This window comes from Centroberyx affinis, unplaced genomic scaffold (assembly GCF_046629955.1).
Source record: "Centroberyx affinis isolate AG114_WGS23_722 - 3 ecotype Tasmania unplaced genomic scaffold, CSIRO-AGI_Caff_v1 ptg004355l_1, whole genome shotgun sequence".
Lineage (NCBI taxonomy): Eukaryota > Metazoa > Chordata > Actinopteri > Beryciformes > Berycidae > Centroberyx > Centroberyx affinis.
This window is the reverse complement of record NW_027282052.1, coordinates 1-27,860: the sequence shown is the minus strand read 5'-3', so window position 1 is coordinate 27,860 and position 27,860 is coordinate 1. Positions and strand designations below refer to the sequence as shown.

Here is a 27,860-nt window from a genome sequence, read left to right as displayed (position 1 = left end):
TTAAGAAGCCAGTGTCTTGTAATTGCCTTCTTGCTTGCTACCATGAGAATTTTGAGTAAATATCTGTCTCTGATATCCAGTTCCTTAGATATGTTTCACAAGAAATTTTTTTAAATTAGTAATGATCATTAGTAATCAGTAATGTGCAATCAGTAATCAGTAATTTCCTCAGCCAGAACAGACTAATAAGTTCAGAAAAATCACTTTACTGTAACGCAGCTTTTAAGACCTGGAAGAAGTAACATTTAAGTTATTTCACAATATTACGACCAACCGAAATCCCAGACGATCTATCTAGTCTCGTATCGCGATACCGATATTATACGATATATCGCAGTCAGTCAGCAGCATCCCAGCAAGCATTTGGCCGAGTTCAACATCCACCCGAACGAGCACAAGATGGAAAAAATTCCCATTAAAACAGCTTTAGAAACTGATTTTAAATGGCATCCGGAAGACATTTAGGTCCCGGTTTCGCAAAAATAACGCAGGTAGCAGCTAACTTTTACATTTACACAGGCTTTCAACATCATACTGTTTGCCGGGACTTCGCATCCCAGCCCTCCTGTCCCATTCTAACCGGTGGAGCCGAGCCAGCGCCTGTGCCCCCCCCCTTTCAAGTCCTTAAACGCTATGTTAATGCAGGGCCTGCATTCACTCCATATCTCCCTCTCCATTGGCTCGCCCCGCTGCAATTTGCGGCTAATGGTCCGCCAGCCCCCCCCCCACCCCCCCATTTCCCTCTCTCCCACTCTCTTTCTTCCTCTCCTTCTCAGTCGGTCAGTCTCTCTCTGTCTCTCTCTCTATCTCTCTCTCTCTCTCTCTCTTTCCAGCCTTGAGGCATCCCGTTTCAGCTCCTTAGCTTCAAGTCACTATGGTATGGGGGGGGTGGGGGGGGCGGGTGAATGGGTGGGGAGGGGGTGGAGGGACAGGGTGGGGGGGGGGGCATTTAAGAGAGCGGTAGGTGGGAGTGGAGTCTGACCGCAGAGGGTCTACTGTTTAAGAGAAAGGGAATTCTCCCTCCCCTCTCTCTTTCACTCACACGCTCTCTCTCTCTGCCTCTCTCTCTCTCTCTCTCTCCCTCTCCCTCTCTCTCTCTCCTCTCACTGGCTGCACAACATCAGCCGGCTCTCTCTAGGTAGACTGGAGTAAACACTGTTTGGAGAACACAGAGAGAGAGGAGGAAAGATGACAAAGCTGTCAGCGCTCTGAGAGACACAGACTCGCGTGAGACGTTCGGTCGAGGCGGCTTGATAAGGCTTTCTCTCTTTTTTTCCTCCCTCCCTCCCCCCCCTGACACTTGCTTCAGCTCAGAGGTTTTTCCCTCATCAGTGGAGAGGCTGTGTGGAATTGGAGGTAAGTCACCTTCTTTACCTGCGTGGAACAGTGCGATGGTGCGTTTGAATGGGAGCAGAATCGATGTGTTGATTGCTTGGCTTGATTGACATAATTGAGATAATTGCTTGACAGCTTTACAGCCAGAAAGCCCATTTTCTCTGAATTTTTTCGCAGTTTCATATAACTTGATATGAAAACTTTTTTTTTGTTATTTAATATAAAATGTGCTATATGCTGACATATGTCTTTTAACATACAGTGAAGAATGCAGGCTGTATTGGCAAACAAAAAAGATGACTTCTATGCTTCAAAGCTGCTCCTGTAATTCGCCCTCATGTTTTACAAGCAAAGACTTCAGAACCTGGCTTCGTTTTGCTTCTTTACTGCATGCACCTGGATGCCCATTATGTTTTACTGTGAAAGTTTGTGCTCATGCCGGGTATTTTCTATTCATTAGCAGAGCGAGTAAAAATAAAGAGTAATGCGAGTCATCAGAGATGCAAGTCAGTGATGATCTACTGAATAATTCTGCTTGCATTAGGGCTTATGTTGAGTTGTGGTCAGATGGGGAAGGAGAGGAGAGAGGGGTAGGGTTAGTGTGTGTGTGTGTGCGTGCGTGTGTGTGTGCCTGCTTGCCAGAGTCGATCCAGCTCTCCCTCCGCACTTCGCGTTTGCCAGCAGACAGCAGGCTTCTGTAACCCAGGAGACAGACAGCTGCTCTGTATTAGATTCTGCTGGTTGGTTTCTCTCCCAGCTCTCCGCCATACACACACTGCTGCCTGTCTGGCTGTGAACTGCCAGCCCCACTGACACAGACACACTCACCGACTGTTCCGTCTCCATGCGCGCTCTCGCCCGCTCTCCATCTCCGGGTCAGCTCGATTTTTTTTTTTGTCTGCCGGTCGTGTCCCAGGATCAGCTTATAAACCCGTGTGTGTGAGAGAGAAGAGAGTGTGAAAGAGTGTTTGATAGATAGAGAGATAAGATTCGATATGTGTTTTTGAAGGCGGATACCGTTATTTTTGCATTAGTGCTGCTGATAGCTGATATTTCGTGATATTCAGTTTCTTTAAATTGGACCGTTTTCATGCGCAAAGTATTCAGCGTTTCCCCCAGAATGTTATCCTTGTCAGGGTGGAAAAGCCTCTGAAACCGCATTTAGACCGTCATGCAACGCTGATACTCCCCATTGAAAGCCAGACTAATGAAATTTTGATTGGAAGTTGGAGTTGGGAGCTCCTTAAGGCAGGGTGAGGCAGGTTTCACTGCAGGTTTTGCAGACTGACACCACCGAGAACGCTGAGAAAAATCGATCGATATCCGATTTTGATGTAAAAGCTGATATCGGCTTGATATTCCGGCATACCAGTATATCGGTCTAACCCTAATATACACATTAGGCAGAGGAGAGGGAGAGAGAGAGAGAGGTGAGCAGAGTAGAAGACAATGAGAAAGAGAGAGAGAAGAGACAGAGAAGTGGGTGTGTGTGGAGATATGAGGTGGGGTGCCGGGGAGGAGACCCATAGGATACCAGGGCAGCGTTTGTTGGATGGTAATTGCGTATGAAGGAGAGATGCAAACACAATGAAATAGCCCATCTATATTTCAGCATGTGTAACTGAAGGGACATTGGAGGCTTGTCAACTTGCATCCACGGATCTGAAAGAGAATTATCACTCCTCCCGGGATTTTGTTTATGATTTCTTTTCAGAACTTACGGGCTTTCTTTGGGAAACGTGACACCGCATTAGGTTTCTTCTTTCGTCCTGCTACAGACTGCTTCTATCTGCTCGTAGGTGGCTGCGCAGCCCTCGGTGCATTAATGTTTTATGATGCTGTGGCTGCACACGGAGTAGCCAATGACAGTGACACTCGGCATGGAGATGAGTGGGAAACGGGCCTTTGTTTGGACAGCTGTTCGCTCCCGACGCTCCGTGCCCTACAACGCTCTCTGAGAGGGTGACTGTATTTAACCCCACTTAGCTCCTCCACTGGTGATTGAGAGGAAACAATAATTGTGGGTATTCATGATGACCCACACTGGGCAAGGCTCAGGAGAACTGCAGTGATTTTTTTTTTTTTTTTTGGGTTGGACAAAGTGAACGTCATCTTCAATTCAAGCCAATCCGCTGCCTCTCTTGCCCTCCCCTTTGTCTCTCTTCTTCAACACTCTTATTTCTGCTGAATGTCTTCCATAGGGCTTTGAGGCTTTGGGTTGTTTGCTGAAATTCAGACAGATTTGACATAATTTATGGCAATATCTGTGGATCATTTCACCTGAGCTGTGCTGCACAGAGCGTACGACCACCTGTGGGCCAGATGGTTCAACAAAGAGATTTTTTCAGTACCTGAATGTAAGAAGCCCAGTAACACATACAGTAAAACTGCAGACCTGGTGATGATGATAGAAGAGACTCTGGTATTTGTAGTTTAGGTCAGATTGTTTGACATGGATAAAGAGTATCCACTTTGAAAAAATATCATTACCTGAAGTTCATCTTTCAATATCTGTAAAATATTGAGGATTCAGTCATTAAGACAAAGTGTTGATACCCGCTATCCTTTATAAAGTAATATCAGATTTATTTTCAGTTATTTTGTAAGAGGTCACTTTTAGTGTAGAATTTTAGAGTACATTGGAACAAAGCTCTTCATATGAAAATCCCATTACTGGAGAGGAATCTTCTCTATGAGAATTCTCACTGTCCTCAAATTCCCTTGATTAGACTTGGAGGAGTACTGTGTGCCTTCTTCTCTCCTTTGATTTGTGTTTTCCTCTGTTGATATGGTTGCATTAGCCCTACAAAAAAGTCACTAAAGTCCTTTCCTGTGTCATTCTCCGGATGGGCCAAAGAGACCGGAGAGAGGCCCAGTCAGATTAGTCATCATCACAGGACAAAGACCCCCCTCAGAGGAATCCAGTGTCTTAAACATCCCAGATGGTTTTTAATGTTCGTCTGATGCTAATGCGCGATGGGAGAGGAGTGGAAGTCTCGGAGCTGTGGGATCCGGGATGCCTTTGTGTTGCCCGGCCCTCCATTGGAGGCGGCCAATAGACGAACACATGTGGTAGACACTTCGCGCTGACACTTTGCCTCCACCGGTGACCCTGCACATTGGAATGCATGAGCCATAATGTTCCTGGAACAAGACGGGGGCCCTTTTGAGAGAGGCAGACGATTTAAATTGGGGAAAATGGTAAAACGGGGGAAGCCAATGAAGAGCAGACCTCAGGGACCGGGGTCATTAGGCTCATACAAGTGTCTGAATGGAAGGCACTCCCAATTTGGACACGCAACACGCTTCGGGCTTTCATCGCAGACAAGGACAAACAGATGTCCTGGTATCACAGCCAACACACTCGCCTCCATTTTCAGAGGAGACAAAAAGACATCCCTTCCTTCCTGTCGGAATGGGAGTGACCAATAAAGCCGTGGTGTGTAAAACGCTGAAATATGCAGTCTTTGAAAGGCCTTGAAAAAATCCCTAAAAATTTAACTCAAGTACGCTCTTTGGTCCTTTGCCTCCAGTTACCTAACACAGGGCACATAAAGCAAGAAATTGATTTCTGCTGCGGTGCAGTTTGAGCGAGAGAATCTAGGACCAAGGACAGAGAAAGTCTCTCCTTCCAATGTCTGAATTTACCACTTGAGTCACTCTAGACCGCATACGTCTGAGGCATTCCCCCATAGAAAGTGAGCAGTTTCCTTTGCTGCATAAACACAAAAATCCAGATTATTTGCTTCTACTGCAGAGAGTGGATCGTCATTCAGTCATAAAGTCACTAAACACACACATTGAGGTGTCATCTGTCGGTCTGTGGGCCAGTTGGTACAAATGTCCACAGGTCGTCCCCCTCTACGTTGCCTCTGCTGTTAATGCCACTTTTAGAAAATGCACCGGTAGCGATTACATGTACAAAAGCTCACAAGAGGCGACGATCATGCAAAACGATCCAAGCAACGATCCTTGTTTTTTTGAGATTGCGCTCTCACCTTGCAGCCGATCACCTGAGAGGGAAGGTGTTCGTTACACGGTAAGCGTAGACGCCTCTCCGAAGCTGACCTCAATACCTCGGCGCGGCGTTACGACACAGCCTGCCAGGTAGAGGGGGAAAAAGACAGATTTTTATAGTAATTGCAGTGTGAAAGCCGAGGAAAGGAAGCGGGTTAGAATGGAGGGTTACGCGGTTACGACTGTCTGGAGAAATTAGCGGTTTGGACATGCTGTAAAGGCTGCAGATGAGGCTGCCACCACACAGGGGTTAGGCTAATAAACAGTAGGGTCACCAGCACCCAGCATGTTAAAAACCCTTGTGAACAATGAGTAGCATCCGAGCGCTCCATCTGGACGAGAGAGAGAGGGGCAAGGCAGGGGGGGAGGATGAGCCCTAAAGAATATTGATGGACTCCACGGCTATAGGCGCGAGTCAAATCGCAATGCAGTAAAAAAAATTAATTGAGATTTGACTTTGTCTGCGCTGCGATTCACCCGGCGCGCACTCATGATCCCACCCCCGCCCCCTCATTCGTTTTCCCTGTATCTTAGTGTCAACGTCGGAAATTGGTTTCGTTGGAAGAAATTGAGTTTTTTTTGGGGGGTGGTATCAGTCAGACGCGTCAACGCCGGCTCCAAATCGTTCCGGCAGGTTCCGCGAGCGCGATACGGGGCTCAGCCATGGCAGCACTCTCTCTCTCTCTCTCTCTCTCTCTCTCTCTCTCTCTCTCTCTCTCTCTCTCGGAGTAACCAGATAAAGTGCCGCTGCTGCCGGTATCGCGGATCCAGCCTCCAGTCCGCCTTATCAGCCGTGAACACACTAACCCCCGCCACCTCCCCCGCTATCTGTGTCATCAGATCCAACGGGGTCACGGTGGAGGGCCAATGAGTGGAGCCGCGCTTGATGAAACGGCTCTTTTCATCCGTCAAAAAAAGCCATATTCCCCCGTTTCATTTCCGTTTAGCAAGTCAAATGATGTTTTTTTTTTGCCATGATAGCAGAGAGTGTTGTAATGAAAATATTGATGCACTTTATTGATTTAACGTCAGCGCCTTCAGTCTGATTCGTTTGGGGTGCTTTGGAAGATTTCTTTTTTTTTTATTATTCGAAGTGAAAGCACGCTGTAAAAATTGGGTGGAATTTAATTAGATGTCTTCAATTATAATTATTACACAAATTTACACACAAAGAAAACTAGAATGAGCCACATTGGCCTGGCTGTTTTCAGGTGTCATGAGGACCACAGTGGAAATAATGCTCTGACTTTATTGAGAAATCCTCAATAAAAATAATATATCTAAGTTTTAAAGTCAAGTAATTTGAAATTAAGCCTAGTTATAACATATGGATTTTTCTTCCATCTGTGAAGCTGGATCCATGTACCATCAAACAGACAGAAATAGGAGTTCAGGACCTAGGGATTGTACAAAACGGAAGTTTGACATTTATCATGACAACTCATGCTGATTTATGTTGGGTGCACTGACCTGCCTAGACGAACTTGCCTTTGAAATGTGTGCAGGTCAGACAAAATAGATGGCAAAGGGTTTTCCAATGGAGGAGACTGAGAAGGGGCTTGTCTTTTGCTGATGAACTGTGTCACAATGTCAGGGCCTAAGCCATATTTTACCCAAATTCTGCAATCGGTCTTACCTGTCCAGTCATTTCCCTCACATAAAATGAGTTGCTATTGAGTGCTTCGTCTTCTTGTTTTCCAACTTCTCTCTGCAGCCATAAAGTAAGCAGTTTTCTTCTTTATCCCGGTGTCAGGTTTGGTTCAGTTCAGCACAACAGCAATGGCCACACTGGTCATAAAAGACAGATAGAGAAAGGCGGCGAGTGTCTCCCAGCGGGTGAGGTGATAAAAATTGAAAAACCTATTCTGAGAACCAGCAACAACTGCGCCATCGATCCCGCGCCGGGGCGAGTCGATTCACGCTACGCCTCTTCCTGGAAATTCATTTCTATGTTTGATGATTGTAACTCACAGCCGCATATTGCTGTCCTCAGCAACTTGCTATCTCTCTGGTTATGACCTTGGTGGAGATATAGGAACTAATCAATATTCACCTGCTCTAGCAAGAGGACATATGGAAGGTTTCTTTCACCTTGCCGTTGATTATGATTTATTTGCTTATCAGCAGATTTCAATACTGGTGGAATGGTGGACCGGTGAGATGTAAGATTCATCTTTAAGGTGTGATTAGAGGCAGAAAGGCGTTTATTTGATCAGTCTTGGCGTGGTGAGTGTCATTGATTGAGGCCCATTTCCTGGTCATTTTCCCCCGAGCGTGACAGTACGCAGTGTCACATTCATATTGTGCATCTCAAGGTGAAAAGAGACAATAACCCTTCATTCAGTGCCTACCAGCGACCCAGATTTAGACTCAAGCTGAGTTTTTGTCACGGGTGACCTACAAAACTAGGCAAGCTTGATAAATTCTTCACAAATGAAAAGAAAGCATGTGCATCCTATCAAACCTGCTTAACATACCGTCCTGGGACTTGAGTTGTAGTTGTCGTCATTGAATATTTACAGCTTTTTACACACCAAGTGGGCCACGCTGCTTCATTATTCAGTTTGTTTGTTGTCGAGCGATCTGACAGAGGCTGCGGTGTCAGTTCGTGACACCGCTATTATCCAATGATCGTCGCTATCAGATGTTTTCTTCCTGCGTTGAACAGAAACGTACCGACTGCTCCACCATGTTGGTCCGCGTTCAAGTTATCTAACAGATGTGGCTGTTGCACAAAGCGATAACAGTTGCCTTTCTGTTGTACCCCGAACAAATTGCTTTTTCTCTTCAGAATGGCTGTAGTGATAACCGTTGCTGAATGCCTGGTGAGCAGTAGTGTTTTGCTCTGATTTATCTTGGGCCCACCATATGGTAGAGTCTTAGCAAAGGTAGACAACGGTGACGATTAAGTTTGTCAGCATGGGGGCCCAGGCTAGAGTTTGAAAGAAATCCTGACTTGTGCGCAATCCTCCACAGGCAGAAAGTCTGCTCATCAATCACAGACGCTCCTCTAAAACCAACTGAAAGTAAAACTCATGTCTAAAAGATGGGAGGGGAGTGGGATGAAAGGAGAACACTGGTAAAGTCATCATCTCACAAACAGGTGTAGGTTTTTTTTATTTTATTTCCCCTGAAACAGCAAATGTCCAAATGAAAAACAAGATCAATGCTAAGTGATAGGCCGCCGGTAATGAGATAAATCGTAGCACACCATGTTGAGATGTGGATATCCAGTAGCTTATGGGGGATTTGTGCTGACTGGACTGTCCTGGTTTTACTCTTATCTTGATCCTCTTGGTCCTTTGTGTAAAATAAATGCATTCCCTTGATTTACTAGAGGATTAAGATTCTAGACTCGCACAATATGGCAGTGAAAAAGAAGCAGCAGCGAGGAACGCGCCAGAGAATGCTTGTTGCTGCGAGGGAAGGAGTTATCGCCGCTTGAATTGGCTGGAGGTGCCATGTTTTTTACATTACGCTTATGTATGGGAAAGTCAGGGATGTATGAGAGGAAGACTTATGTAAAGAGGCACTCCTGTGGATTACATCTGAACTCTGTGGATCTCACCGTTTCGTCTGGGCTGCACAAATGACGGAGCACGGTTGTTAACTTTTCTTGTGGTAGGAGTGAGCATCGCTTTGAAATGCATTTTTCAGCTGCATGTTGCTTACATGATGTACATGCATCACTACTGATGTAAAATACATGCATGCTCATCCATGCTTAATGATCTGAAGTTGATATGAAGAACCCATGGTTGCACTGATTTTCCCATATGGAGATCTATGGGTAGGATTAGAGATGGCTGTTTGATTGGCGTACTCATTCACTTTTATCCTGAAAGAATGATGCCATACAATAAATTTAAAGTTGCTGGCAACAAGGGAATTAATCACTTTTGAAATGGAGTCCAATTGGACCTTTAAAGCATTTCCAGCTCTCCACTGTGTGAGGTATAAAACTTCAAGTGTTGCCTTAGCGCTCATTCAATACAGGGCTAATTTAGATCGGTTGCACTAAATCCGGGTGCCAGCAGGTTTCCCCTGGTAAAATTCGCCTCAACATTGGACCACAAGGCAGCTAACAAGCTTTGTTGCCGTTTGAAAAGCTAACTATAGAGCAAAACCAAGTGAGAGAATAACAAAGCAGCAGCAGTCAAATTGTGTCAAGTCCATCTCCAGAGTGCCAGCAACCAGCTGCATTAGCATAGTGCCAGGGCCACAGGGGGCTCCTGAAGGAAGTCCAAAAGGGGGAATCAGTGCTCCGTTTCTCAGGGTCACACTCAGATTCTCATATTGTCATTGTCTTGCTGCATATTAAATGCTAGTAGTCGGTAGCTAAGAGGAGAAAACGCTGGATCGAAATATCTCTCAGATTCTGTTGAAGTTTCCTCTCTTCATCTATTTCTGAATAATGCTGAGTTTTGCCAGAGCCACAGATTTTCGCACAAAGCCTGCTTTGGTCTCTCAGGGTTGCCTCGCTCAGAGGTCCATGTGGAGAGCAGCCAGCCTTCAAAGTGAGAAAGCCAACCATCCGCCCAGAACTAAAACCCTAGCAGCAACTCAAAGCAATTTTCTGGCTATTTTGTTGATTTAATCCCTGGTTTGTGATGCTTGGGCACAGCAGTGTGACTGTATTTGTGTGTATGTGTGTGTGTGTGTGGGCGTGTGTGTGTGTGTGTGTGACTGAGTGTGTGTGAATGAGTGAGTGAGATGGGGAGGGGGGGGGGGGGGGGGGAGCTCTTTCGCACCCCCCTCGAGGGCCCAGAGCTTCAGCGCTCCCATCAGCAGGCTACATTAGCGCTTTTACAGTGCGCCCATCATGGAGGCGCTCATCCCTGCCTGTCTAATCAGGGGGCTGGGGAGGCTGGAGCTGGGGGGTGGGGGGGGTGACTGAAGAGCCGTGGGATCCCTCCAAGCAGAGCTCATCTGTCAGCCCGCCTAATCACACGTCAGCCTGGGTTCAGGAGACTGAGCACCTCCTCCTAGGATATCACCTGCTGACTGTCAGCTTCCCTGTTCCTGCACAGAGGAGAACGGCCAGCCAGCCTGATGATTTGTCGCCCCTTGTTACCGTGTCCCATGTCGCTTTGACCCGGTCAGCTGTAACAACCGTATCATCAGCTCCAGAAAATGAAATCCCTTCAGTTGTATCTTATCGTCTGAATGAAGCATGCAGGGTTTGTAATACGCTGTGTATGCCTGCAATCATGCATTTTTTTTCTGTCTGCTTATTCAGACAATTTCATGTTGGCTGCTAACAGTTTGCTGTTAACCTCAAGAGCAGCCAAGGCACACACTGGTAGGAAACGGTTGGTGTCAGCGTCTCTGACAAGGTGTGGAAAATCTGAAGTGCAATTAGGTGAACACATCCCAGAACAGACACTTTTGAAGACAGCAAGTCTACCGCCCAGTGCTAAAACTGCATTCACATTTTTGTCCTCCCTTACTGTTCCGGTAATGAGAGGCCAAGCATTTCACCTTATGTCTCTCATGTTTCTGCACATAAATTACTGGAAACCTGATAATTAGAGTAGCGCTAAAAATGTGTCAAGAATCGATTCCCCTTGTTCACACAGAACATCTAACATCGGTTAATATTGCAGACTGGAGCTCTGCTACACACAGCGAGGGCCTGCTTTTAACCAACCTGTATATTTCATTTAACGGCAAGATCAAAGAGGAAGAAAAAAATAAAGTTTTCACGTGGGCTCCGCGCCATGATTCAACCTCAGCACATTTTTTCCAGCGGACCGTTACTTTTAAAAGAAACAACATGTCTCTCAGGAGCCTTTTGAAATGGCCCAGTAACCTAGGGGAAGGAGAGAATCGTGTTACTATACTACGGAACCCAATGGCTGTCGGGAGAGCGGTCCGGGAATGCTGACCCGCCAGTTTGCAAGCAGCAGGGGAAGTTGCAGACTTTTGTTGCTCACAGGAACCCCACAGATGGTCTAACCACACACCGGTATTAATCTGTCAGCTTGAGTTGTGGTCCGGGTTGCGAGAGGGGGGGTGGGGGGGGGGGGCTCCTTCCCGCCATGCAGGTGTTACCACACTGTTTTGTGGCAGCCTGTCATGATGAAGCGTGGTCAGAAAATAAGCTCCACATCCTCAAGGTCACACGCCGCCCCCGCTGTAATTGCCACTCTTGGTCCTCAGAGGAATGGTGAAAAGAATGCCCTAATGTCATCCGCTAAGTGTCTGCGCTGTGAGCAGAGGGGCTAAAATGGGTCAGAGGCAGAGACAGGATTGGAGGTGGTCTTTTGTGAGGGGCAACAGCGGAAGGTTAATTGCTTTTAGTGGGATACTATGACATTTCACTGAAGCCACGGTCCCAGGTGTGTGTGTGTGTGTGTGTGTGGAGGGGGCTCGTTTGTTGAATCCATCTTGAATGACAAGGGCAAACCAAAAAAGGTACTAGCAATACAATTCTGTATGCTTCTTGACTGTGAATAGATCTGTGTTGATATTGCTTATTTGATACTTTGCACATATAGTACCATTATCTTCCCAAACACAACTCTAACATATGGGACAGCAGGGTTGCCTAGTGGTTAGAGAGACTGTCCCATACCCAAAAGGTCACAGGTTTGATTCAGTGTCTATCCATCAACAGTCTGTCAAAGCTAAAATGTAAAGGTGAATGATGTGCCTTATTTTCCTTTCTCAAGAAGAATCTATCTTCATTTTTCCCCTCACACTATGCTTTCTTTTGTTCTAGGACTCAAGGACAACAACTTCGTCCCTTAGGTAGATAGCTGTATAGACTCCATTCTCCTTCCGGCCACTACTTCTCTAGAGGCCCCAGTGCCAGGCTGTCATCATGGGGATGAAAGGCATTCTCCTAGGCTGTGTGAGCATGGCCCTGGTCCTCCAGTTCGCTACCGCCGGCCTGGTCAAGAAGGTCATCCGCCACCGCAGAGAGACCCTGATGCCCAAGAAGACCCAAGAGAACCTGACCCTGCCCCACCCGGACCAGCCCGTCGTGTTCAACCACGTCTACAACATCAACGTACCCACCACCTCCCTCTGCTCCGTGGACCTCGAGTCGCCCGGCGGCACCGAGCTCAAACACAAGGACGTCCCGTCGGACATGCAGAACACCGAGCACATGGAGCACACGGTGGACGGCGACAACCAGATCGTCTTCACCCACCGCATCAACATCCCCAAGCAGGCGTGCAACTGCGACAACCACCTGCCAGACATCAAGGACATCCTGAACAGGCTGGAGATGCTGGAATCCGAGCTGTCTAGTCTGAGAGAGCAGTGCAGCAGCGGATCAGGATGCTGTGGCGCTCAAGTCACAGGTAAGCCTGCACCATGTGTGTGCCTTGGATTGTTTATGTTATTGTGCTCTAATTTATATACTGCAATAATGACACATACTTTTTCCTTTTTTTCCTTCCTTTAGGTGAAGTGGCCACCAAGCCCTACTGTAATGGCCGTGGGAACTGGAGCGCCGAGACCTGCAGCTGTGTGTGCGAGCCTGGCTGGAAGGGCCCCAACTGCACCGAACCCGAGTGCCCCAATGACTGCCAGGACCAGGGCCGCTGCGTGGACGGCAAGTGCGTATGCTTCGAGGGCTTCGACGGGGACGACTGCGGCATCGAGCTGTGCCTGCTGGACTGCGGCGACTACGGCCACTGCATCGAGGGCGCCTGCCTCTGTGAGGAGGGCTTCATCGGCCAGGACTGCTCCCAGACCAACTGCCTGAACAACTGCCTGGGCCGCGGGCGCTGTGTGGAGGACGAGTGTGTCTGCGACGAGCCGTGGACGGGCTTCGACTGCTCCGAGCTCATCTGTCCCAACGACTGCTACGACCGCGGACGCTGCATCAACGGCACCTGCTACTGCGAAGAGGGCTTCACCGGGGAAGACTGCGGCGAGCTCACGTGTCCCGGCAACTGCAACAACCGCGGCATGTGCGTGAACGGCCAGTGTGTGTGTCACACCGGCTACAGCGGAGAGGACTGCTCGAAGCTCACCTGTCCCAACAACTGCAACGAGCGGGGCCACTGCTTCAACGGCAGGTGCATCTGCGACCCGGGATTCGAGGGCGAAGATTGCTCCGTCCTCTCGTGCCCCGACAACTGCAGCAACAGAGGCCAGTGTGTTAACGGAGAATGTGTGTGCGATGCAGGATACCAAGGCGAAGACTGTAGCGAGCTCTCCTGCCCTAACAACTGCCTGAACCGCGGCCGCTGCGTTAACGGACAGTGCGTGTGCGACAAAGGCTACGCCGGGGAAGACTGCAGCATCAAGACCTGCCCCAAAGACTGCATGGGACGCGGAGAGTGCGTGGACGGCAAGTGCGTGTGCTTCGTCGGCTTCACGGGCAAGGATTGCGGCGAGCTGACCTGCCCCAACGAATGCCTGAACCGCGGCCGCTGCGTGAACGGACAGTGCGTTTGCAACAAGGGCTTCGCCGGCGACGACTGCAGCGAGAAGACGTGTCCCAACAACTGCCTAGAGAGGGGCTACTGCGTCGACGGCACCTGCGTGTGCTTCGAAGGCTTCACCGGGTCGGACTGCTCCCTCCTCACCTGCCCAGGGGATTGCCAGGACCAGGGACGCTGCGAGAACGGAGTGTGCGTTTGCGACGAGGGCTTCATCGGGGAGGACTGCTCCGAGGGTAAGATAGAACGTATCCAGTCAAGTCAAGGCAGGTTCCTATGTTAAGTGCTCAATATGTCAAGCGCGTTCTCAACCAAGTGCCAACCAAACACTACAGCAGCTGATTCCACTGATATGCTTCAACCAGAGAGGGAGGAACTGACTAGTGAAGTCAGCTGATGTAGTCTTTGGTTGGAATGAAAACCTGCAGACTATTGGGGCTCAGTGGCAAATGATTGAAGACCACTGCTTTACAGAACAACTACATACACATATATGAAACCAGGTAGCTCCATTGGTTAAGACAGACATCCGGCCACTTGCAGGAACTCTCTCTTTATGCCTCTTAGCTTTCCATAGTTATTCATTCTTACATTTTACTTTCTCGACAGCAGAGACGCCCAAAGTCGACTTGGCTGACCAGTTAACAAAATATAAAATAGCTCCTGCATGTTTGTTTACAAATGATCTAAAATATATGTGGTTTGGATGGGAATCTAGTGTGTACCCCACTAGGGTGTTGTTTCCTCTACTCCATGTACAGTATATCTAACCTGTGCCATCTGACTGGGCCATTTTATGTTGTATCATTTGTTTACACTGGCAAATACATTCTGGGAACATATCCACTTGATAGCACAAATAATCTTTTCGGCTGCACTACATTTTCTATGAATTAATAATGTTCCAGTTTAATGCGGATGCCAAATGGTGACACGGGGGTTGTGAATTTCCATGGCTGTTGGCTACACTGTGAATTGATAATTTGGTTTAGATTGTGTAGTTATTTTCTGCAGAATCGTGTGAAAAAAAAGTAAGGTCTGGAAACTGCTGATTGGAAACCTGTCTGGACTGAAGGAGCGTGTCTGTGGGCCAGTCAGAAAGGCTCTCAGGCTGCACTCCAGCTCATAGGGAACTAAAAGGTCTGCAGTCTAACCAGGGTCCAGACCAAGCCATGCTTTAAAGGTGATCATTGGAATCTAACAATGTCACAGGAATGTCACAGACAAACATCTGTAACTGTTGAACACTCTCTAACCCTTTGGAAGGTGAATGAAAAGAACTATGGTATGGAAGATGGTATCAATCTCCCAGGTCTGCTTAAGTTCTTGACACCATGTAGGCATATTGCCCCAACATTATGAAGCTTACATTCGCTAATGAAAGAGATAAAAAAAATTATTAACCCTGTATAATCTATAGGCCTAGTATGTACCATTAGCTTTCAATCACTGCAAAAAATATCCATATAACATGTCTCTGAATCCTGTATTCACTCTTCAAACCTGAAGAGGTTTTTAAAATGGACAAAAAGCACATCTCCCTACAGCTCCCTAACTTCCAGTGTCTCTCCATAGTGTCGCCGCCCAAGGACCTCACGGTGGTGGAGGTCACCCCGGAGACCGTGGACCTGTCCTGGGTGAACGAGATGCTGGTGAACGAGTACCTGGTCACCTATGTGCCCACGGCCCCTGGAGGTCTGGAGCTGGACATGCGGGTGCCCGGGGACCAAAAGGTGGCCACCATTCGGGAGCTCGAACCCGGCGTGGAGTACCTGATCAGCGTCTATGCCGTTCTCAATAACAAGAGGAGTGTTCCTGTCAGTGCCAGAGTGGCGACACGTATGTAAATCCTCTGTTAGAAAATGCAGTTAATAAGTCTACACACCATTAACCTTTGGTCAGGGATGTAGTGGAGGGTAAACCCACCTAAACTCACTTTACCCACATTTTGATTTGCAGAATAGAGTGTAAAACCTTTCTAGTATACATGATTGTAAGTGATATCAAAGTGAGAGATGTTTAAGTATTAACCTGCCAATGACAGGTAAGATGATTACACTTGTTTCCAATGCAGTTTCACTTGTTTCAGGCATTTTATAGTGTCAACATGTTGAAACAAGGCAGATCACCCCACTAGTATCAAGAAGCTGGTGAAATTCTTGAAACAAGCTGATTATCTCGCACTATTGGCAGATTTATTCCCATGTTTTACGAAAATATAAAGAGACTCCATTCTAGATTAAATGACTTGTCAAGAGGGACATTTTTTGCAGTGTAATTGATTAACAAATTGTGCTTGAAGTTTATAGGCAAGTTAAAGACAAGGGCAGTCATTGGGAAATGACTGGGCTCCAATGACAGACAGGATCCAAAAAGTCGAGATGGAGACAATGAATGCGAAGCTAGAAACACATAGTCTACTTGTACATGTCATTGCCCCCGCTGGGTCCGATTCTCCTTTTTGTCCTGAAAACAGTTAATTAAATGGACCGTTTTTCCCGTCCTCTCAGATCTCCCTGAGCCCGAGGGACTCAAGTTCAAGTCGGTGAGGGAGACTTCGGTGGAGGTGCAGTGGGACCCGCTGAACATCCCCTTTGACGGCTGGAACCTCATCTTCAGAAACACCGTGAGTCCAGCTGTCCCGCCGCCCGTCTTAATGGATCTTCTGTATTCCGGGAGGCGGTTGAACTCCGCACAGCCCAGCACAGGCTATCATTATCCTCATTTTCCTCTGGTAGAAACCACAGACCACCCCCCAATTCCCAAACTCAATAATCGCCTCATGTGCATACATGTGGACCAGGTTGAGTGTCCTGTGGAAAATAACTTAGCCGAGCCAGAACCCAGAAAACCCCAGCAGTTAAAACTATTAGCATGTCCTGTTCTGCTTCTATTGACAGCTCCGACGACCGTACGGTACCAAGCGATCATTATTTCGCTTGACGTTTTGTTTTCCTTTTTGAGTGCTCATATAAACCTTAACAAACAGTGCTACTGGGATCTGCTGAAAGCCACAGTCTATTAAAGCGCGTCCCCCTGTCAACTCTATAGCCCAAACACCACCCAGAGCGCCATTATGTATGATTTGGCCGTCCCGCTCCCACTCCACACACACACACACATTATGCCAGGGCTCGTCTTTGTAGCCGTTGATGACTGGTGTTTTTCGGTGCTGGCAGAAAGAGGAGAATGGCGAGATTCTCAACTCCCTCGGCCGTCCGGAGACCACCTTTGAGCAGTCGGGCCTGGGCCCCGGCCAGGAGTACGAGGTCAAGCTGGAGGTAGTGAAGAACAATAACCGCGGGCCGCCGGCCTCCAAGAACGTCGTCACAAGTGAGTGTTTATATTCAAACTGCTAACTGGCTTATCATCCTTTTCTTTTAAGATTGCTTGAATGGTTTTATTCCGAAAAGGCGAGATATATATTCATTTTGGAATGATTTCGCTACCCTAAATCAGTCAATATGATAAAAACATAAAGTGAAGGTTTTTGTAAAGTGAAGGTCTCAACCATTTTGTAAGAATAGGTGTCATTTTTTTTCCAAATGGTGGATGGTGGATATCTTTTTTAAGGCCATTTCTGCTTTATGAGATAGCTTGCAGTGGAAAGCTTCAGGTAAGCCGGACCAAATAAAGAAAAGAAATGAGATCGTGAGACAGATTTGAACCCACAACCTTGAGAAAACATGGTATACAGCCCAGAGTGTTGAGCCGCCCTCTAATAACCCCGGCTTATCATTTTTGATAGATAGGCGCCGAGTTGGCAACAGTGCAAAATGCTGCCATTTGTGACCTTTATATAAACACAGGATTTTCAGAATCTTATCCTTATAGTGGAGAGATACTATTCCCCAGGCTTGAATGATGGATGCTGGAAAAGCAGATTTCATAATTTAATAAGAATTGCAAGTATACCACTTCATATTTGTCATTCTTACTAATGCTAGCTTTGCATAATTATATAGATAAAGGAATGCATATATATCAAAAAAGTGGATTCTCAACAGAGAGACCTGTCAGTGTCAACTGTAATCCCTGTATCCATAGCATATTTGCAGGGGAATAAGCCTTAAAGCAATATTCCACTTAGTTTTAACATGGGGGCTATTCACTTACACTTAATCACCATGAAGACCAGAATATAAACTAATCAACAAGATCAGATGCAGCTGGACGAGTTTGTATTGTTCAGATTTTTACTTCCCATTCATTTGAATGAAAACTGACATTTAACTCGTTGGTGAACAGATTCAACAACTGACTGTGGGTCCAACAACATAATTTCACCAAATAGCATATTTATTGATAGAAGAGAACATAGCGGAGGGATACCATTTAAGAGAGGTAGTTCCTATTTGGGAGACCGGATCTACTTTCATTTTTAAATACTAATTTTAGTGTAAACCAAGAATAGAAATGCAAAATGACGAAGGACCCAGGACTGCTTTATTGTCTTAAAAGTGGGATCTGTTGTTGAATCTGTTCTCAAACGTGTTAAATGTCCGTTTTCAGGTTATTTTTGTGGCCTCATTCAAATGAATGGCAAGGAAAAATCCGAACCCAGCTGCATCCGATCTTGGTGATTAGTTTATATTCTGGTTTTCATGGTGGTCAAGTGCAGAATAACCCCCCATGTTAAAACTAAGTGCTTTAAAGTCCTCTTCCACCACTCAGACTGCAGCAGATTGAGAGGAGGTGACTTCCAGAATAGAGGTTCTCGCGGAGTAAATCGTCATTCTCAAAGTTAAATAGAATAACAGGTTGTCACCTTCATACCATGCGCGGGTTCATTGGTCTCGATATCCCTCTCTGGGTTATCCGTGCTGCAGCCCCCGACAGCATATTGAAAACAGCCTGACATGTCAACCCTGAGTGATTAGCTCATTACTTTTCATTGCGTAGTTGTGATTTAGCAGGGGTATTAAAGAGGGATATGGGTTCCCAGCCCCTATCGGCAGGTTATGAGCAAAATCATATCTCCATCAGGCTGTCGCTGTAAAGCCCAATGGCTTGTAACAGCTTGAAGAACTCGGGGTTGGGGGATCAATATAAAGAGGGAAAATAGGGTTTGAAATCTCCACTCCACACCTGCCAGCAGCAGCCGGGCTATTTTTAGGCGGCTCGAGGGCTGGTTGAAATACCGCTCCGACTCCTGCTGAAGTTGTCGAGCGCGTATTTTCTTTTTAACGAATGAAGCTCCGCGGAATATTCCCGGAGTTAAACCGAAACCCTCGGCTCGAGCGGCGTTAGCCTTCACCCCCCGGGACACTTCTGTTTCGACGAATACGAGTAAAGCAATTTCAGCAATGTTCACCGCGTTCAGCGCTAACTTTAATAGACGCCCCCCCCCCCCCCCCCCCCCCCCCCCCCCGGTCCAGCGCTGGGTCAAGCTCACTCCTCTCTGCTTATTTATGGGTTGAAAATGGTCCGCGCCTCGCCAGAGTAAACAGAAGTGTGCATGGAAACACCATTAAAGGCCTGTCATAGCCTTTTCCCATACAGCCGCCCTCCTCCTCCTCAATCAGAGCAGGGATAGTAAATTACAGCGATGACTGACACTGCAGAGCACAGTAGTTTTTTTTTTTTTTCTGTCCAATTTCTTCATTGAGATCCACGGGAAAATCAGAGAAAAGAAAGTGCACTCTGTAGATGTAATGGTGTAATGGTGGGATGGTGGGATGGTGGGATTCTTTTTCTTTTTCTTTTTTTCTTTTTCTTTGAAATCACAGAACTGAAATCTAATGCTGTCCATAAGTAACACAGGTATTCCACACTGCTACAGCATTCTGAAGCAAAACACACCTTACACCTTAAAATCCCATTAAGATATATAATATATTGAAGAGACCTGGTTGAAAATCTCTCTAATATTTGTGGATTTCTTAAGAGTTTTTGGACAGCAAATTTTTCCTGCTCTTCTGGAATGTTATACTTTGACATACATTTATTTCGGTGATAGAAATACTTTTTTCCCCCAAAAAATCCCAATTAAACGTCTTTTGAACAAACTTTGTGACACAAGAAAATGTGTCAAGCAGGTGAATACTTTTTATAAGCACTTATATATACAGTATATGTACTTATACAATATATGCATGCATGCACTTGCGCACACACATACGCCTCCATGTGCGCACGTGTCAGCGCAGCTTGGATTATGAGGTTCAGAGTTCTCGGTGTCACTCAAGCTCTCTTAATGTCTGCCATTACACCGGCTTGCGGTCCATACTGTGGGATTTGCATGCTGAGGGGCTAATTGTGTGAAGTGAGTCCCTCTGCTCTCTCCTCTCTCCACCCCCCTTTCCAACCCCACCCACCGTGTGTGGGAGGCGCCCGTCAGTCAAGCAGTCAGGCTCCGAGGGAAACCAGCCTCCCAGGAGAATGGTATCGTGGCAGCAGAGCGACACACTCCCAGCCTCCTCAGAAGACAAATCTGTGTTAAGCTCGAATGCAGATTCGTCGTTTTATCAGCCCTGCGCAGAGGGTTGACTTTCCTGAAGTTGCTTGCGTGTGACAAATCAATTTCACCGCCGGAGAAAGGCGCCCTTCATGGCGCGGGGATTTGATCTGTAAATAGTTCAAATAACCTCATAAATGCGAGAGGGCTGTCGCATTTTTCAGCAGAAATGACTGTATTCATGCACATAACCCTCCGGCCCCTCATCCTCCCACCCTAACCCAGCCCAACCCTCTTGGCTCCGCTGCCTCTTCTGTTCTTGCCCTGTCTCGTACCTTAACGGTCCACTGTCAGGGTTAGGGGTTCCATTCCCTTTGTAGCTCAATGGGTAGAGCAAGGCACCAACACTGCCACAGTTGGGCCATTTTATTTTTCTCCTGCTCAAATGCAAAGTGCAACTGTGAGCATTGAGAGAGCAAGAGCTTAAAGTGCATCATTCTCAATATTTATGAAACACAAAGTTTGACAATAACCTGCAAGCTATCTAATTAGCATTAGCTAGCAATGTACTTCTCTTGAAGCTATTTCCATTTTGTCACTGAATTATAATGTCAACCATGTTACTATCTTAGCTAAAGCTTGCCGCTTGATCTCACTATGTCATAGAACGTTAGCTACAGTTAGCTAAGTTTGCTATAGTCTTGATGTTGCTAAAAACAAGCCACAAGCTAAAGTTAAAATTAGTCACTGGGAAACTGTAAGAGGCTGCCTTCCAGGTGCTGCTAATTTTTTCTCTGTCATGTCATATTTGCAAGATAGTCAATGTGGTATTTAAAATTTAAGCTTTTGTCCAACCAAATTCCCAAGTATTTGTAATTATCAACAGACTGAATAGAGACACCATCAAGGGTATTGATAGAGAGGGTTGGGGCCTTTGTTTGCCCAGGGGAAAAAATCATATTTTTAGTTTTGGTTGAGTTTAAAATCAATTTCAGATCCGATAAGTACGCATTAGTCTTGCTGGGTTCAAACCTGTGGCTTCACAGTCACAAGACCTTCTCTTTTACTCCAACGCCTATTTTAACATCCCATATTATTCAGTTTTCATGATTTCGTTTTCAAATGTACAGTACTATCGCTCAGGATAAGAATAATATTCTTGATGATATTTCGCAAATAAATGTTGTTTAGTTAAAAGTTGAGAATTCGTAGACTAAGTCCTCACAATACTACACTCTAATTGGCCGACAACAGCAGCTCCTCAAAGTCAAATGAGGTAAACCTGCTGAGTGAGTCAGTTCAAATGCTGCATACTGGTCTGACTGGAAGGATTTCAGTTATTGTTTAGTGAGGGCAGCCAATCAAGACCAAGTCCAGCTGTGATGCGTTTACTAGAGTTAGTCTCAAACTGCCTGTCAAAAAAGATGGATTTTTGATAAGCAGTAACTTAAAATTGAAATTCCTATCATTGGGGAATTTTAATGGTACACGTTACCCCCCATCCCTCCAGTGATCGACGCCCCCAGCCAGGTGGACGTGCGCGACGTGACCGACACCACGGCCCTGGTGACCTGGTTCCAGCCCGTGGCCCAGGTGGACGGCGTCAGCGTGTCCTACGGGCCCAGCTCGGACCCCAGCGACCGCAACGTGGTGGAGCTGTCCTCCACCGACACCCAGCACCACCTGGGGGGCCTCAGCCCCGACACCGAGTACGAGGTGTCTCTGATGGCCCGGAAGGGAGACATGACCAGCGTTCCCATCTACGAGACCTTCCTCACAGGTAAGACTGAAGACTGAAGACGCAGACTGGCAGGTATCTGGTTTTCAATAATAGGCTAATATTGGCCTGATATATCGGCAAACCTATCAGTCTAGTTTGAGGCTTTTGAAGTATTTGGCATTTGGTAGGGTGTGAACAAAACAATATGAGCAGACAAGATGAAGCTGTTGCTGAATTGTAATTAATTTGTATACTATTCAGACTAAAATATAGATCTACCCAACAGTTTTTTATAATAATGTAATGTTCTTACTAGATGAAAAACGAAAAGCCATTAACGGTTTATTGTAGCAAGGTTTAATGAGCTGCAGTGCTTTAAGAGTGGATTTGCGTCTCCACTGGGGGGGCTGGACCACACATACTTTACTGATGGCTATGTGTTTACGAGGGAGGACCCCCTGCTGATGTGTGTATGTGGATGGGTGTGTGTGTTCTTGTAGTTCTATCCTTATGAGGACCAAATGTTCTCCCAAGGATAGAAAGATGACCTAATTTTGCCAGTTCTTCACTTCTACACAGGGCTAGTATTCATCCACTACATAGTGATTTTTGGCTGTGTGTTTCCTAGCACCCACCACCATCATTTCCTATGGAAACAGGGAAAGTAGTTCTTGATAGTTTGAAACATTCTTTTAATATATTTTGTATAATTTACTACACAAAACTGCCAGACTTGGCCACATATAATTTAAGATTACTTACCACTTAGATTTAGAGCTGCTACATTCTCACTTTAGAGATAGTGCTAGTGGCCTACTATCACTCAGCATAGTGTATGCTAAAGTGTTAGCATGGAGCCTACTATCACTCAGTGTATGCTAAAGTGTTAGCATGGAGCCTACTATCACTCAGTGTACGCTAAAGTGTTAGCATGGAGCTTAATATCACTAAACATAGTGTATGCTCAAGTGTTAGCATGGACCTTACTATCTTACTCAACATAGTGTATGCTAATTTCTGGTGAAAACACTACCACACATCCAGAATTCCTTTGCTACATACAGCTTATCCAAGATGGACCAATTTGTAGAGGGGTTAGCAGAGCAGGTTTGGCGGTACTGGCATCTCTATGACCCATCTTATACCAATTACAAAAAAATGTAAGCGTGAATTCCTGAATTCCTGGTGAGAATTTGCCAAAATGCTGCGATCCGATATTGAAGAATGCAACAGAAAGAGGAAAAGCCTTTGGGACAGGTTTGTTTCAACAAAGAAAAAGCTAGCTAGAGAAAGTACATTCTCTGCACACCTAGGTGCAATAGGACACAATACTATAAATGACTGGTGCAATCTCCCAAACACCTGGTGTATTCCTTTAAGGTTTGTAGTCAGTGGAAGGCCCTCACAACTAATAGTAATACACCTTTTTGTGTATGTGTGTGTGTGTGTTGTAGACCTTGACGCCCCCAGGGACCTGCAGACGGTGGAGCTGACTGATGAGAGCATCACCCTGGAGTGGAAGAACAGCAAGGCTCAGGTGGACAACTACCGCATCAAGTCCGGACCTCTGTCTGGAGGGGACCATAGAGAGCTGCTCTTCCCTCCGGGACCCAGGGGCACCACCCAGGCCAAGATCACCGGTACCGGCCACCGCACACACGCACACACAAGCACAAATTATTACACCCACACATAGGCATCAGTTTGGTCTGGGCAAAGAGCAAAGTCCCAGTAAAAATAACCAGAAAATCATTTGAAAGCTATTTCTAAACCAAATAACCACAAGACCAATGTCTCCAGAAATTCAGTAGTTTGGGAAGTTATATTAGTTGGAGGGACTTTGTCATAGCTCAAGGTTTATTGAATGTGTTGGTGTTTCTTCTGCTTTGAGTTCACATTAGCTCATCGCCACTTTGCATCCCAATGGCAATACTGAAAAGAATCTGTGGAAAAAATTATACAGTGTAAAGTGTTTATTCTGCTAATTCTTGGGCCAAGTGTTTGCGGTGCTCCCTCTTAAATGGTCAGCGCTATATTCAGCGTGCTCATTTCCAAAATGGGTTGCCTTTGTTTAGTGTCGCAAAATGTTTGCCCATCTACAAAGGGCCCACTTTATTAGAAAGCCACCCAGGGGGGCTCGGCATTCAGTCTGTAAACGGAATAACACTGCCGCTTGTTTCAGTGTGAGATCTTGGTCAAACAAGAAAAAAAGCGGGGCTCATTTTCATCTATCTGTACTGCTGCCATTATAAAGCCATGCTTTGAGGCGGATGTGGTTTTTTTTGGTTTTTTTTTTGTTTGTTTCTAAACCGTGTGGACGGATTAGGCACCCTGAGAAGAAAAAAAAAAAAAACCTTCCAAAAAACGGGGTAATAGTGTCTTTGTCTGGCCCGATTCTTTGTCCTTGGGAGGCCCATCCCCTGGAAATAAAGCACTGTGTCCATTCAGCCGACGTCCCCCTCCGCTCCACACACACCTCAGCAGTTCTTTCACACAGTTATTATCTGTAATTGCCTTCACGCTCGTGATTTTATTGATAATGAGTTTCCTGGGCATTAGGTGTAATTTCATGCTGCAAGACTCTGTGTGTGATGACCTCTATGGGAGTTAATAAAGGAATTAGAGGCGATCACGCTGAGAGAGGGCTTAATTGTGGAGACCAAAGGGCCTCCGAAGCCCGCTGTATCATAGCAGGTATTGTTTCTGGACCGTGACAAGGGCCCTATAGATCCATCTCAGCGCAAATGCAACACCGATGTTGCACAAGCTCACCATAAAACCCAATTAGGCCCGCAATCTATTGTGCAATCAAGACACTTGAGAGCGTTTTTTGTGCGGGGCCATTAGCCGAAAACAGCTGGCCACTTCTCCGTAGGGCCTCGCCGTCGTTCTGCGGGTTTGCGCAAAACAAAGCATCACGTCGCTTTTCATCTCTACAATGCGATGTTTTTATTTTGCCCCGTTAACGCAGGCCTGAGACCCGGCACGGAGTACGGGATGGGCGTGACGGCTGTAAAGGACGAGCGCGAGAGTCTTCCGGCGACCACCAACGCAGTGACCGGTGAGATGCGTTCACTTGCTCTATCCGACAGCCACGCATGACTGAAATACCTATTGAAGTTAGAGTTTATCTGCCAGAAGGCCAGATTATGCGCATTATTTATGTAAGCTGTAAATTCCCATATTTGCTTTCTTGAGATACTCATATTCATGTTGTTTGATGTTGCTGCATGTAACTTTCAGTTATTTCATACTGTATAGACTTTATTTTTTTGATGTTTTCATATTGTGCATAGTTGTCATTAATTTTCTCTTTGTCTCAGTATGTTCTACTGCTGCTATTTTGCAACAATTTTGTAGTTTTTTTTTTTTTTTTTCCTACTTTTCATTCACACATCGCATTCTAGTGCTGAAATTGTTGGTTATTTAGATTTTATTTTTCTTGGCTTTATCCCATTATAACTATTTGCTGCTGCAACAACACAGTTTCTCCTTTAATGATCCAGAGATCATTAAAGTGCTAATCCTCGAGATCCTCATGTTTTTTTGTTTGCACTGCACTTCCCAGTGATCTCTTGTCAATCAAACAGTGACGCCTTTTTCTCTTGATGCAGTTTGAGTTTCTCTTCTCTTTGTCTGTTCAGCCATGGTGGCTATCACTGCTCATGCTAACTACCCAGTCCTTCTTCTTCTGTTGATTCCAAACAAACCAGAAACGTAAAACGCATCACTTTGCTGCGCGCCAGAGGATTTTTCCCAGCAAAGAACCTTAGAACAGCAAATACTATATATATATAATGTATAATCCCTAAAACAGTGGTTCTCAACCTTTTTCATATCAAGGACCCCTAATTTAGTCCACATTAGAGCCAGGAACCTCCATTTGATGAGATTTTGACCCAAATCTGAGAATATTTCTATTGTCAGATATGATTTTGTCCAGAATTCCATGACTATCTGTACTGTAGGTAGAGAGATAACCGTGAAACTATGATCAAAATAGTCATTCTAAAATGACAAAATAATGAAGTTTAACAATTCATCAATTTGCTGGGGACCCCCTGGAATGCCCTCAAGGACCCCCTGGCGGTCCCCGGACCCCACGTTGAGAACCACTGCCCTAAAAAGACTTATCATCTTAGCTCATCTTACCTTATCTTAATCACTTCAAATCTTAAACCCTCCATCCACAACCTCTCCCACCCCCACCCCCCCACCCCGTCAGCCCTGGACGCTCCCAAGGACCTGACCGTGGCGGAGGTGACGGAGACCACCATGACGCTGGAGTGGAAGCGACCCCTGGCCAAGCTGGACTCCTACAGGCTGGTGTACGTCTCCGCCGAGGGCCACAGGGCCGAGGCGGCGGCGCCCGGCGGCTCCGAGTCGCACACCCTGAGGAGCCTGACGCCCGGCATGCTGTACACCGTCAGCGTCACCGCCGAGAGGGGCCGCCGGACCAGCGGCCCCGCCACCGTCTCGGCACCCACAGGTCAGCTTCGGAGGGGAGCGTTTGATCTGGGAAACGTCTGGGATCACAGGGGAGTCTGGAACGCGACCGGCAGCATCCGCAGCTGTCGATGCAGATATGCTAAGAAATGAAATATGAACGAAAGATAAGAAATATGGCTTTCCCTTTTGCACACGTGTCTGGACGTTGCCATGTTGGCACGTTCTGAGAGAGATTTCCCTGCGATTCCAGACGTCTCACACACCCTGTATTATTAACTTCTTAAGACTTTTGGCGGCGCTCACAGGTCAGTGTTGGGGGGAAAAAAAAACGTCTTTCCACATTCCGAGCTTCAAGGTAAAGCTAATGGCTAATGGTAAAGTTTTCCCTTAGATAGTATTAGTAACTAAACAATCTGTATTTGTCGATATTTCAGTGCAGCGCGCTGTATAACGTGCGTCTGAGACAGAGGTTCTTTTGATTGCAGCCTGCTGTTTTCCTTGAGGTTTTTCCTGCTGGTGGTGTAGCGCTCGGAGGCTAGTCCTCATTAACCGTCGGTCCGTGTGTGTTTTTTTTTTGTCCTGCAGTACTGCAGCCAAACCGAGGGAATGAATTGAATTCATTGTTAGCTCCTCACTGTAAGTCGCTCTGTCTCTAAAAAAAAAACCCTGCCGCTGCCTCCCCCCCCCCCCCCCCCCCCCACACAGACTTTCATTTACAGCATGTGGGTTTATTTTACTTTACTTTTTTTTTTTTTTTTTTTTTTTTTTTTACCAAAACAAGGAAAGACAAATGAGATGACTGTGACATATTTTTTCGTGCTGCGGTCACGGCGCCTCCAAGCCAAACATCTCAGAAGGAAATCTTCCAGTTATGCAACGAAGCGGCCCATTAAATGCATGGCTACGGGCAAAAATCGATATGGCATGAGGGAAAAAAGTTGGTGAGCTTTGGAATAACTGCCTTTTGTTGCATTTTTGGATCGCACGCTGCCAAGAGGTGCAGAATAGAGGCTTATAGAGGCTGTGTGTGTGTGTGTGTGTGTGTGTGTGCGTGTGTGAGTGTGAGTGTGCACGTGCATATATGCCTATTCTGTATGCGCACTTGTGCTCATGTGCGCTGTGTATGACGGGGAGAGAAAGACGGAGTGGCTAAGAGGGCGAGATTGTGTGAACCTGTGTGTGTGTGTGTGTGTGTGTGTGTGTGTGTGTGTGTGTGGGAGGGTGGGCGGGTGGGTGGGTTTTTGCTTGTATGGACATGTGTGCACAATGTTCATTCATGTGATAATTGTTGGCGTGAGCCCCGCTCCCCTCTGGTTTTGTGCGATTTGACCACGATGAACTGTGGGCCCGTCAGATAAAAGGCCACATGCTGGGACCCCTGTTAAAACATTGTCTCCGAAAACCAGCGAGCCCCCTCTAATCCGCGGCCCGGCCCGATCCGATCCGCAGCCTTTATCGTCCCCAGACACGTAGCGCAAACACAGATCGCGCTCGTTTCGCGGCGAGCGGGGGAGGGATTGAAGAAAAGTGGAAGGGGCGG

At 46.4% G+C, this 27,860-nt stretch overlaps 1 protein-coding gene across 1 annotated transcript; it reads left to right on the top strand.

Annotated features, from left to right (window-relative positions):
* Positions 1–1,218: 1,218 nt before the first annotated feature.
* On the top strand, positions 1,219–26,360 carry LOC139664678 (tenascin-like; the record flags this gene model as incomplete). The annotated part of the gene is made up of 10 exons (XM_071543599.1): positions 1,219–1,356; positions 12,077–12,665; positions 12,770–13,990; positions 15,330–15,593; positions 16,265–16,380; positions 16,934–17,087; positions 21,662–21,931; positions 23,326–23,511; positions 24,843–24,932; positions 26,097–26,360. Coding segments are annotated over exons 2-10 (3,052 nt in total), but the record flags the coding sequence as incomplete, so codon positions are not given.
* Positions 26,361–27,860: the final 1,500 nt, after the last annotated feature.